At 39.9% G+C, this 13081-nt stretch overlaps 1 protein-coding gene across 1 annotated transcript in view; it reads left to right on the top strand.

Moving 5' to 3' along the window:
- The window catches only part of lrba (LPS-responsive vesicle trafficking, beach and anchor containing), a 913498-nt gene that overhangs the window by 282873 nt on the left and 617544 nt on the right, over window positions 1-13081 (top strand). Inside the window, exon 33 of the mRNA XM_078541260.1 lies at window positions 4743-4804. Coding sequence (XP_078397386.1) covers window positions 4743-4804 — 62 coding nt within the window. The remainder of the gene's footprint in view (window positions 1-4742; window positions 4805-13081) is intronic.

Raw genomic sequence — 13081 nt, 5'->3', positions numbered from 1 at the left:
CTGAACTGTATATATACAGGTTGTCTCAGTGGTTGATCCTGGGATAATTTCCTATTCAAATTTATGATGAATTGAGTGTTAATCTATATTTTGTACGCAATCATTATGGTTTGCAGTATTTTACAAGTGCAAGCACTTGATTGCATGGCTTTCCCCAACACTGAATTAATTGCTCAAAAGAAATCAAAAAAATTTATGGCACAGAAGGAGGCCATTCGGCCATTGTGCCTGTGGCAGCCATAAAAGAGCTCTGCAACCTAATCCTACTTTGCAGCTCTTGGTCTCTGGCCCTGTAGCTTACAGCACTTCAAAAGCATATCCTAGTACTTTTTAATTGCAACAAAGGGTTCTGTCTCTACCACCCTTTCAGGAAGTGAGTTCCAGATGCCCACTATCCTCTGGGTGAAAACATTTCTCCACAATTCTTTTACTAATTACTTTGAATCTATGCTGCTTAGTTATTGACCTCTATGCTAAGAGAAAAGTTCTTTTGTCCACTGTATCTAGGCCCCTCATAATTTTATACACCTCAACTAAATTTTCGCTCGACCTCATGTTCCAAAGAAAATAACCCAAAGAATGCCAAAATCTCAAAATTGTTACAGTGCAGAAGGAGGCCATTTGGTCCATCGCACCTGCACCAGCTCTCCAAATGAGCAATTCACTTAGTGTCATTTCCCCACCTTCTCCCCATAATCCTGCATGTTCTTCCTCTTCAACTAACACTCTAATCCCCTTTCCTTTTGAATGCCTTGATTGAACCTGCCTCCGCCACACTCTCAGGCAGTGTATTCAGAATCTTAACCACTCGCTGTGTGAAAATGTTTTTTGTTATATCTCTTTTGCTTCTTTTGCCAACTACTTTAAATTGGTGCCACCTTGTTCTCGATGCTTCCACTGGGGGAACAGTTTCTCCCCATTTACTCTACCCAAATCCCTCATGATTTTGAATACCTCTATTGAATCTCCTCTCAGCCTTCTCTTCTCCAAGGAAAACAGTCCTAACTTCCTCAATCTATCTATATACTTTAAGGCCCTCATCCCTGGGGCTATTCTTGTGAATCTTTTCTGCGTACTCTCCAATGCCTTCATAACCTTTCTAAAGTGCAGCATCTAGAACTGAAGACAATACCCCAGCTGAGGCTGAACCAGTGTCCGATATCAGTTCAACATGACGACCTTGCTCTTGTACTCAATATCCTTATTTATAAAGTCTAAGATATTGTATGCTTTATTAACCATCCTCTCAACCTGTCATAGAATCATAGAACAGAATTGTTACAGCACAGAAGGTGGCCATTCGGCCCATCATGTATATGCTGGCTCTCCTCAGGAGCAATTCACATACTGCCACTCCCCTGCCCTCTCCCCACATCTCTGCCCCTTCCTTCCTTTCAGATACCCCAACCTATCCAGTTTTTCATCATAGTTATAATTCTTCATTCCTGACAACATCCTCATAAATATGTTCTATCCTCTCTGGTGCAATCACATACAAACATTGGAAATAGGAGCTGAAGTAGGCTATTCAGCCCCCTCAAGCCTGCTTCGCCATTCAATAAGATTGTGGCTGACCTGTTTGTGTTTCGAATTCCACATTCCCAACTATCCCGATAACCTTTGATTCCCTTGCCTAATAAGAATCTATCCACCTCCGCCTTAAAAAGATTCAATGACCCCACCACCACCGCCATCTGAGACAGTGTTCCAAAGTTGCACATGAGAGAAAAAAACTCTCATCTCTGTCCTAAAAGGGCAACCCCTAATTTTCAAATAGTGCCCCCAGTTCTGAACTCACTCAAGAGTAAACATCCTTTCCACATCCATCTTGTCGAGACCGTTCAGGATCTTCCCGATTACCTTTAGTTTTTCTAAGTGCCCAGTTGTAACCTCCTTAGTGATTGATTCTAACGCCTTCCCCATGACAAACGTCAAGCTAACTGGCCTGTGGTTTCCTGTTTCCTGCCTCCCTCCCTTCTTGAATAGAGGGAGGGAGGCAGAATAGAGAATATTTGCTACTTTCCAATCTGATGGAACCTTTCCAGAATCTAGTGAGTTTTGGACAATTAACACCAACGCATCCAACACCTCATGTGCCATCTCTTTTAAGACCCCAGGATGCACTCCATCAGGACCCAGAGACTTCTCAACCAGCAGCTCCATCAGCTTCCCTAATGATTGTAATTTCACCAAGTTCCTCTCTCCCTTCCATCTCCTGATTTACAGTTATTACTATTATTATTACATTCTGCCTGTGATGTGATCAGAACGGTACACAGTACTTCAGCTGTGGCCTAACTAGTGTTTTATACAGTTCCAGCCTTAACCTCACTGTTCTTATATTCTACGACTTGGCCAATAGAGGAATGTATCCTGTATGCTTCCTTAACCACCTTATCTACCAGTCCTGCTACCTTCAGGGATCTGTAGATATGCACACCAAGGTCCCTCTGTTCCTCTACACTTCTAAGTACCATTTCATTTATTGTGTATTCCAATTGCTTTGTTTACCCTCCTCAAATGTGTTACTTCTCATGATTGAATTCCATTTGTCACTTTGCTGCCCACTTGACCTGTCCTTTGATATCTTCTTGAAATCTAGAGCTTTCTTTCTCATTATAAACCACATTCTCAATTTTTGTAAAGAAGGTATTACTTTGAGGCTGAGAAGGTTGATTTATAGCATTGTTACTTGCTGAACTTTCTAAAGAACACTATCACAACACTTTAAAATGACCCAACATCAGGAAAAAAGGAAATATACCAGGCTAGTTTATTCAGTGCCACCTACAGTTCTATGTCATTCATTATCATTTACTGGTATGGCGTAGGGAATAGTGATCAGTCACCTGAAGAACCTTTGTCACTGGGATGGTTATGATAGAACAAAATAGACTCCTTGCCTATTCAGAGAACTCTGTGATGCACTGTCGATGAGTGATATATCGCCACTTACAATATAAATTTGCATGGTTCATTTGTCCTAATTGTTACTCTTTCCTTTCAAACAAAAAGAAAATATTTAGTGGCTTGGCTTAAACATTTGGTGACTTCTCAATTCAGACTTTTGATTCAAACTCTTATCAAACAGCATGTCCCTTCCACTGTTTGCAACGGGCAAGGTACAGACCATACCCAACTAGCCCATGCTTGCAAAACATGGTATCCAACATTAGATGTGATTCCACGATTGGGCAACATTTGCTAAAAATCTCCAGTGTGTTGACGACCATTTTAAGATTCAGTCGAGCTCGTGATGCATTTGCGTGTACTGGAAGGTACATTTTTAATACACAGGGCCCTGTTCTTTGCAAACAGAAAGAACATGTACACACATTGCGCCTGTTTCAGCTAAACAAAATAAGTGACAGCCATTCACTGGTTCATTCTGCAGGGCAACGTCTTGAACGATTAGAGTCAAGCTGCCGGGTTTAAATTTCAAACAATGCCTGGCAGTTAACTGTCAGTCACCATCAACTGGTGCATTCTCCATGGCAATGCCTCTACCAATCAGAGTTCACTTGCCAAACAATCAGCACTCTCTTCTTGTACAGTATAAGTTTGTTGTTTCCCCTGACATTGGTATTTTCTTACAAATTGTCTTGATGAGTGTAAGATGAAAAGCTTCGACAAAAAATCTCTTTTTCCAGCATTATTTGAACTTTTGAATTCTTTTTAATGGATAGTAATGTGGCATAGTGTACTTATACTTTAGTCAATGGATATTAGCAGCTCTGAAAGAAGTGATCAGCTGTTTAAAAATTTAAGACTGGCAGATTGAATGAAATTATAGCTTATTTTTGAGAAAGTCATTTTTCTATCGCTCTTAAAATCTGCTAAAATACTGACTGTTATGGATCTCTTCACAATATCTAGTAAAGCATACAGATGATGTATGCATATAGTTAAGAGGAAATTCGTAAATGTTACATATTGTTTTGCTTACCAAGGATGTTTTTCTGAGATTTGGATTTGCTTAAGCAACGCACTTGCAATTTATATAGTACGTTTCATGATTTCAGGATGACCCAAAGTGCTTTAAAAGTATCCCTTTGGCTGTGAAGTGTAGTCACTGTTACAACATAGGGAAATGCAGAAGCCAGTTTGCATACAGCAAGGTTGCACAAACAGCAATGAAATAAAAGACCGGAGAATCTGTTTCAGTGAATTTAGCAACGACACTTAAGGAACTCCCCTCTTCTTTGAATAGTGCCATAGGCTTTTTCACATACACCTAGAAGGGACTTGGCTTTATCTCACCTGAAAGATGGCAGCTCTGACACTGAAGAACTCACTCGATCCTGAAACTGAAGTCTCAACCTATATTATGTGCTGAAGTCTGTGGAGTGGTATTGAATCTATGACCTTCTGACTTGGAGGTGCGAGTGTTACCAATGAGCCAAGGCTGACACCAGTTAATTGTCTTGGAAGTGCAAGAACAGAAATGGTCTTAGTTATTGCATGCCAAAAGGAGGCACTGTTGCTAACTTATTTACATTGGTATTTGAATGCCAGCAAAAGCTGTGAAGAAACTATTAATGTTCTGCTGACATGTTTTAAGGTAGAGCAAAGGGAGGCTGATTGAAATGTTCTGAAATATTTTTATAGGAACAGGGCCCTGTGAAGATATGGATAGGCCAGGTTTATTTAAATTATATTTCGTGTATCTGTACTATTCTAATTTCAAACTCTTGAATAATTTCCAACAGTGCAGTTTAATTAAGTATATTTTTGCTTTGTAGGCTTGGTCTGTATGAAATCTAGCAGTTCTGTTGTGGAGTTGGTCATGTTATTGTGTTCTCAGGTAAGTCTTTTGAAATCATATTAATTTATATTATTGAATTTGCATATTTTATGATAAGTTATTTCACTGAAGTATAAATTACTTGAGTGAACAAATTGATAAACAAAAACTATACATTATATGAATAATTTTAGCTTTTATCTTGTTAATTGAATACTTCCCCTCCCCATTAGACATTTCCCTATTTGTAACATATGTTGCTCAACCGCCCATCTTAGTGCATGCTTGATGAATAATATTGTTTCTAGTGTACCAAATTGTAATAATTTATAATAACCTGAAAAAGCTTTTCACACTGTTACTTTCAGTTATAATTTTCAAAAAATTCAGCAAAATTGCATAACAAAACTCCTACGGAATAGTTTATAAATTCTTTAAATGATCCTATGGAAGGATCAGTCTTTATAAGGACAAGTATTCATTTTTTTTCTATGGGGATCACGAATTTTATCCAGTCACAAGATTGTAACAATTTGAGCTGAATATATAATTTTCATTTTACATGTAGTTTTAGTGTGCCTGCAGATTTCTTTATTTGGCTTTTTTTGTACTAATTTGGAAATGAATTTCTATATATTCGGAAGTTTTCAGCACATTAATTTTGAGACCATGAATAAAACAAAAGCTATAACTGGTGAGAAGGAGCTTCAGAGGTCATGGGTTCTGACCCTTTTCAAAGCTTTTGACCTTCATTTACAACCTAAAGGTTTACTTGGCTGACAAATAAGGATAATGCATCATTAATGTTCCTTTGCATCGATTTATTCATTTTAGTGGGTATGTTGCCAAATTTATTTAGGCTGTGCTGACGGATAGGTCATGAATATAAATGAAAGAATCATAGAAGGTGTGAAAAATCAATGCTATGTGTTGTCAATATGTTGCAATAAGCACATTTACTTGAGAAGATCACACCTAATGAATCTCCAAATAAACTAGTAAGCACAGCAATGCATTCTTGAAAATGTTTTAACCATTGCATAGAGATTATGCAAGATGTAAGTTACAAGGAATGTAAAAGGAATTTGAGAAACTTGTTATATAAAATCAGAATAAACTCTGCAGGAAATCATTTTGGTGAGGGTTAGTGCTTTAAGGAAATTCAAGTTTGTTTCAGTTCATGTTCACTGTTAAACTAGCAACTGTGCTACTTTACCTGTTCCGTGAATAACGTACTTATTTGCAGGACTAGATACTTTTCAGATTTATGGTATAGTTATACAAATGAACAACTATGATATTGGTGCAAACGTTTTGTGGAATATTGATCAGTTGGTTGGTTAGTAATAAGTCATGTTCAATATCTTCAAAGTAAGAACATGTTGGGCTAGATTTTTATATTATTTTGAACCTAAGGTAGTTAAATAAAATGATCTGACACACAGTCATAAGTTTACTTTTATTAAGTGGACTTTGTGATTATACTGAAAAGTTTTGAAAAAATAAACTTAGATAGGAGCTAAAATTCCAGTACAGTAAAGTCCTGCAGTTGGCTGGGGTTACATTCCCACAAATTCTCACAATTTGTGGCGAAATTGCGAATGACAAACATACTTTATAATGGGAGAGAATGAGAGAGGTTCCAGCCCTCCCAAAATTTGAATGTTAATCGGGTTTTTTCTCTCTCTCAGACTTTTCTGTACAGAAGGCACCAGCTGATCCCTTCGCTGTTACACACTGTTCTCTCTCCAATCCAGTACCCCTTTCCTCTTCCTCCTTATTTATTTTCTTGTTTGATTTTTCATGACACAAAACCGAAAGCAAAAAGCACAGCCTGAGCCCCTAGATGAGAAAGCGGGGTTTAAAACACTAGGCCTCTCGCTCTCGCTCTCATTCGCCCTTGTTCACTCTCTCTCTCTCTCTCTCACACATTCTCTCTATCTCCTGTTTGGACGAGGGCAAGGAGCTGCCACAACAGGGACCCTCATTGGTTGCCAGGCCCGAGCAGACTGTAACAATTGGGAGAAATATACACTGTTTAACGAACCTTCTCTCACTTATAAAAACGTCTCTATATAAATGTGTGCACATACACAGCTGGCCTGCATCTCCATTTTCCCCCTGTCATTGTCACATATGCACACATGGGCCTGAAGTTTTCCTGCGTCGGGCGGGATCGGCAGGAGCGGGCAGGGGTGGACGCGGAGCCAACCGCCATCTGTGATTGGCTCTGCACAGCCATTTTACGCAGGTGGGCCAATTAAGGCCTGCCCAGCGTAATATGCAAGCGGTAGTGCTGAGCGCTACCTGTGCAGGCAGGGGTAGGAGGGAGAATTGGGCCCAGCGCTCTTTCACGCATGCGCATGAAGGACCGCTTCAATCTCCCTGAGGCACAGAGCTGCCTCAGAGATTGAAGCAATTGTTAAAAAAAAGAAATAAAACCAATGAAAATTTAATGAAGCAAGTCCCCTCGTGTGGCTGTGTCACACGAGATGGGACGTGTTTATATTTTATATAGAGACTTTTTTACTCATGGATGAGGTTTCCTAAAAAATGTAAAGGCCGTTTGGCCCCTTCGCCAGCCTGCCAACCGTTAGTTGAACTTAATTACTTTGTTAATGGCCTTAATAGGCCTTTTAATTATCGGCGGGCGCGCAGTCGACTCCGGCACATGCCCGTCAAATGAAACATCGCGACACAGCACGATGACGTCAGGGGACACTCCCAACGTAACCGCGTGTCGTTTTACGTGCCAATGTGTTGGGCCTGCTCCCGCATGCCGACTGGAAAATCCTGGCCATGAAAAAAGAGCTGGCTTGTTACAAGAACTTGTTTTTAGTTTGATTAAATCGCAGAGAAGTTAAAATTTGGGGCCACAATGGGTGATCATGTGTACAAGGACTTTAGCGCGGGTAAACAAATTTGCAAAAGAAGCCATCGCGAACTGCAGGACTATATTGTAATTCAAAAGTATGACTCTCTCCGTCTCTCTAGAGCGACCTTTGACTCTGTGTCACTCTCTGTTTGGCCCTTTGTCCTTATCACTGTCTCCGAATATCAATTTCTCACTTGGTTGATGTGTGTATGTTGCATGTGCACCCTTTCTCAAGCACCGACGGCCACTCCTTCTCATTTACTTGTACTAGTGCTTGCTTTGCCTCTGGCTCTCTCTTTCACACCCCCTCTCTTTGCTTCTGCCCCTTTCTCTCTACCACTCTCAGCTGTACCCCTCTCATCACTCACTCCCCTGGCTTCTAGCCCCTCCCTGCTCTCTGGCTGCTCCCCTCCCACCTCTATGGCAGCTACCCCCTACCCCGCTCTTCCTCTCGTGGCTCCCTCCTGCTCTCTGGCAGTTGCCACACCCTCCCAACACTCTGGCCGCTCCCCCACCCCTCCCCACTCTCTGGCTGCGGCCTCAACCCGCCCCCCACAAGGACTCAGGCAGTTGCTCCACCTACCCTGATCTCTGGTGGCAGCCCCCACCCTGCTCTCTGGTGGCAGCTGCCCCTCACCTCACCCCAACATTCTGGCACCTGCCCCTCGCCTCTCCCCCACTCTCTGGCAACTGTCCTTCCCCTTTCTCCCTGCTTGCTGGTGAATGCCTCTCTCTCTCCCTCTCTCTCTCCAACCCCCCCCCACAACGGCTCGCTGGCAGCTGCCCCTCCGTCCCTGCTTGCTGGTAGCTGCCCCCCTCCCATTTCTGCGGCCCCACACTCACTCTCCATGCTGCAACCCAGATCTCACTTGCTGCCCTAATCTCTGTTTGGCTGCCCCGACCTGGCTGTTGCTATCGCTGCCCTCCTGCACTCATGTTGCTTCTCCCTCGCTCTCATTCCCACTCACCCCTCCTCTGCTCACTCTGTTGCTTTCATTGCCTTTTCTTGGCTCTCTCTTGCAGCCCCACTGTTGGCCTTGTTCTCGATGCCGCTTCTTCCCTCATCAGCTCCTCCCCCCCCCCCCCCCCTCCCTCAACTCTGCTCTGGCCCTTTCTGCTCCTCCCCTGCTCTGGACCTTGCCGCTACCCCTCCCCTGCCATGGTTCTTGCCGCCACCCCTCTTCCCCTGATTCTGGCTGTTGCCGCCCCCCCCCCCAGCTCTGGCCCTTGCAGCCCCCGCCACCTTCACTTGTACCCACGCCCTTGCTTGTGCTTGCATGCTCTCCCGTGCCGTGTCTCCCTGTCTCTATAATTCCAGCTCTATGGTGTGCACTTGCCATTTTGGACCATACCGTTGTTCATACCTGAAAATTCATTTTTTTGTACTTGGCTTTACTGGCTAACTACTGCCGCAACTCGCATATGCTAGATAGATGGATTCCAAAGGCTAATACACCTATTTGTCATACATGTCATAGAAGTGTTTAATGCTACTCTAATCATGTGGAAGGTGTAAGGATTGATCTTTGGGGCTCATTACGCTGGTTAGAGGATGGTGGGTTTTAGACAAGAACAGAAAGCATTTTATGGTCGAATGTAAGGATATTCATTATACAATATAGTTCCTGTGTTTTTTAAATTGAAGGTATGATCATCTGTGAGTTAAAGTTTTGCATCATCTGAAATAGATGGCCCAGGTCACAAAAACAATTTATTTCCTAATGAAAAGGACAGACCTTGTTGACATCAAAACTTGAGAGAGCCAGGATAAGAATTCAACCACTCTTGGAGAATGTAGATATCAGATACAGTGTGATGTTGATTAATTTTTGGGGTGAGATGGGGTGGGATGTGATATTTTCATTCTAAAATCTTAATTAATTTTGTTGTGTAGATGGAGTGGGATGAGTGTCAAAGATCAAAAAGCTAAGGTCAAAAAATCATGTTTTTAATCACAAGAAGATTAGTCTTCTCAGCTTGAAACCTTCAAATGTACTATCTATTGTGAAGCAGAACAAAACAAAATAACTTTCATTGTTGAGTTGTAAGGCAAAGGTTTCTTGTCGACTTTTCCACTGGAATTAATTCTTAAATCTTCACAGTACCATAATTTTTATCAGCTAATAATTGCTTCTTTAGCAAGATTTTCACATTCTGAAGAGGCTGGGGTTAGTTATGGGCTCACTTAAGCTATTTTAATGCTGCAGTATTTCCTTACTTTGGAATGCGTTGCACTCAATCCAAGTTGTCTCACCAAATGTTCAGTTATGAATAGAAAGCTCATCATGGTTGTTGCTTTCAAAAATGTGATGTACTGAGGGTAAGCATTGTTTTTTCCCTTTGCTTTCCGTTTTTAAATTCTAGCGAGAAAGATGGTCTATGAACACTTTGAACACTTTTTCTGAACAGTTTCATATAACATGTTTTAAAAAAATGCAACAAAAGTTTTTTTGCTACTCTGACTCTTGCAACATGCAGAAAAATTGTACAAGCAGCTGATGGTAATTGTTTTTTGCTCAATGCATTTATTAAGATGGCTTTGTTCTTGATTGGAAATTAATTTCCATTACTTATATTTCAAAGTTGCAAATTTATGTTCATTGGCAATCATGCAAGAATGTTTATTATAGTAAGTTTTAATGTCTTTACAAAGAGTTCTTTGCAAAGTATTTCGTCCACAGATGCCAACCAATAAAGTAGATTTATTTGTAGCATATTTCTAACTTGAATTTAATTGTCATGTTTTTTGAATGTCTTTGATAGCTTTTATGGTCACAGTAGTATTAACATGCTTCTTATTCAAGTAACTTAATTTTCAGTAATCTCAATCAATTAAAAACATTGCTTCTGATACTATGTTGTAAACAAAATCAAAAGCTGAGACTTTTGTTTTCAAAAGGAGGGATGAACTTGTATGTTAATGTTAAAAGCAACATATAATTTGGTTTTTGCAGCTTACAGGACTATTTTTAAAAATCTGTTATTGTTGCATTATGGCCCTGGGAACTACTCTTGATTGGTTCATAATACGTGGAGCCATATTATAGATGATCCAACTAATAAATACAGTTTGTGAAAACAAAAATATATTAAATGTGAGGGAGGGAAGACGTACATTTATGTCTGCAATATTCATAGAGATCTTGTTCATGCTATCATATTTGCAATAATGTGTTGTTTTTCTTTCAAGTATTTTGAGTTTACTGGAGTAACTTTGATTCTTTAAACCATCATCATGCCACTCAAGGCCACTTTATCAATGCTCTTTTGGCCCCATACTAATTCAGTCTGACACATATTCCAATAACATTACCTCAATTCCAGTTTTAAAGCTGAATTTATTGCCGCACTTTTTGAAGTGCATCATTTAAAAATGGTTTCAACCCAAAACATCTAATAAATAAATAATGTGTATGGCTACTCAGTAGCAGATTTTCCAGACTAGAAATCATTCCATCGGATACTGAACAGTCCACTATTGGAGCAACCTGTCAGATAAATCTTATAGTAGCTGAATTCATGTCCTGTAAATCACATGTTATTGTCTGAGCCTTCTGCCAGGTCATCTATTCTTTTCTCATTTATCAGAAGCAGATGTACCACATTACAAAACTAGTCTTAAAGTGCTGGGTTTCAGCCAGCCTTAGGTGTCTTAGATGACAGCTTTTTTTTTTCATACAGGGGAAGAAAGGTTTGAGAGATTTTGTTAGGAAACCAAGCAAAAAAAAATATGCTGCCTACTTCAGCCTGATGAGGTACAGTATTTACATTCACCAGGTTGCTATTCAGAGAGCAATATCTTTTCCCCTATTTATGCAGGACCAAAGACACCTTAAAATCTTGTAAAATCTTGGTACAGTTACAGCAGTGATGAGTAATTTATTCTGTGACTTTGGCTACTTAGTGTTGATACATTAGAAAGTCTCCATTTCTCACAAGTGTTAAGGCATGTTAACATTCCCTGACCAGTTATGGTTTCTAAAGTAGTGTAGAGTGACTTTCTTAAATGTTCATTGCCCATCTAAGGCTTGAGTACTCAGAAATAGATGTAGAGCTTTTATTACATAGCCATTGATCTTGTTTAGATGTTCAAGCACAAGAAAATACATAGTGTAACTGCAACCAAATGGGCATTAACTCAGCATTTCTGTTAGTTATAAAATCATCTCATTGAGGTAATCTTGCAGCACTTCAACAGTGTACCAGTATAAGTAGTTGCTTCACAATTTTAAATGAAACAAAAACCCAAGTTTGGCGACATCAAATTAGATGGAATAGTAGTGTCAATGGGAGCAAAAAATTTTAATGGGGCATTGAGAGACTAAGTGAGTGAGCAAAACTTTGGCAGATGGAGTTTAGTGTGAAGAAATGTAAGATCAAGAGTGGAGACCGAAGAAAAATAGATCAGAGTATTTTCTAAATGGTGAGAAGCTAGAAATTGTGGAGGAGCAAAGATAGTTAGAGTTCAAGTACAAAAATCACTAAAAGCTACTGGGCAGGTGCAAAAAACAATTTAAAAAGGCTAATGGAAGTTTGCCTTTATCTCATGGGGTGTTGAATACAAAGGGGTGCAAGTTATATTACAGTTATGTACAGCTCTCCCTAGACCCAATTTAGAGTATTGTGTTCATTTCTGGGCATTGAAACTCAGGAAGGAGATGCATGCTTTGAAGGGGATACTGTGCAGATTCACATAACTAATACATGGACTAAAAAGGTTAAGTTGTGTGGGCAGATGGTACAGTATTGACTAGGCTTGTATTCCCTTGAAAGAGGAGATTTAAGTGTGATCTAATTGAGGTGTTTAACACAATTAAAGGAGTTGTTAAAGCAGACAGAGAGAATTATTTCCTCTGGTGGGATAATCCTCATAACAGAATCTATCAGTGTCAGTTTGCAACTTCTGCTACCATCAACACGACTCATTGAACCATCTAACTTGGTGTTGCCAGTAAACTTAGACTTTAAAAAACAATTGTCAAGTAACTTTTGTATTGCTTGTTGTGTTGCAACTGCTACATGATTGAAATGCTGAATATTGAGATGATCTCAAAATTAACAGAAAATTATGAACTGTTGCTCATTTAACTGCAGTCACACTTCACACTTCACATTTTCCTTTGCTTGAATATCTAAAAAAAAATCAATGACTATGTAATAAAATCTTTGCATCTATCTCAGAGACTTCAAGTCCTAATGGGCAATGAACATTTAAGGCTCCCATTCTACTCTACATTGGAAACTAACTGGTCAAGGAATTTTTGTCTCGGATAAACGCTAACATTCAATTTACTGTTTAAATTATGTTTTGTACCTGTCCACTATCTTTTAGTGATATATGTACTTGTACCCTTAAATCTCTGCTTCTCCATAGTTCCTAGCTTCTCACCATTTAGAAAATGCTCAAATCTATCCTGGGTCCAGGGTGGATGACCTCAATCTTCTCCACATTGAAATTCATG

Source organism: Cetorhinus maximus, chromosome 1 (assembly GCF_964194155.1).
Source record: "Cetorhinus maximus chromosome 1, sCetMax3.hap1.1, whole genome shotgun sequence".
NCBI classification, from domain to species: domain Eukaryota; kingdom Metazoa; phylum Chordata; class Chondrichthyes; order Lamniformes; family Cetorhinidae; genus Cetorhinus; species Cetorhinus maximus.
This window is presented reverse-complemented; position numbering and strand designations above follow the sequence as displayed.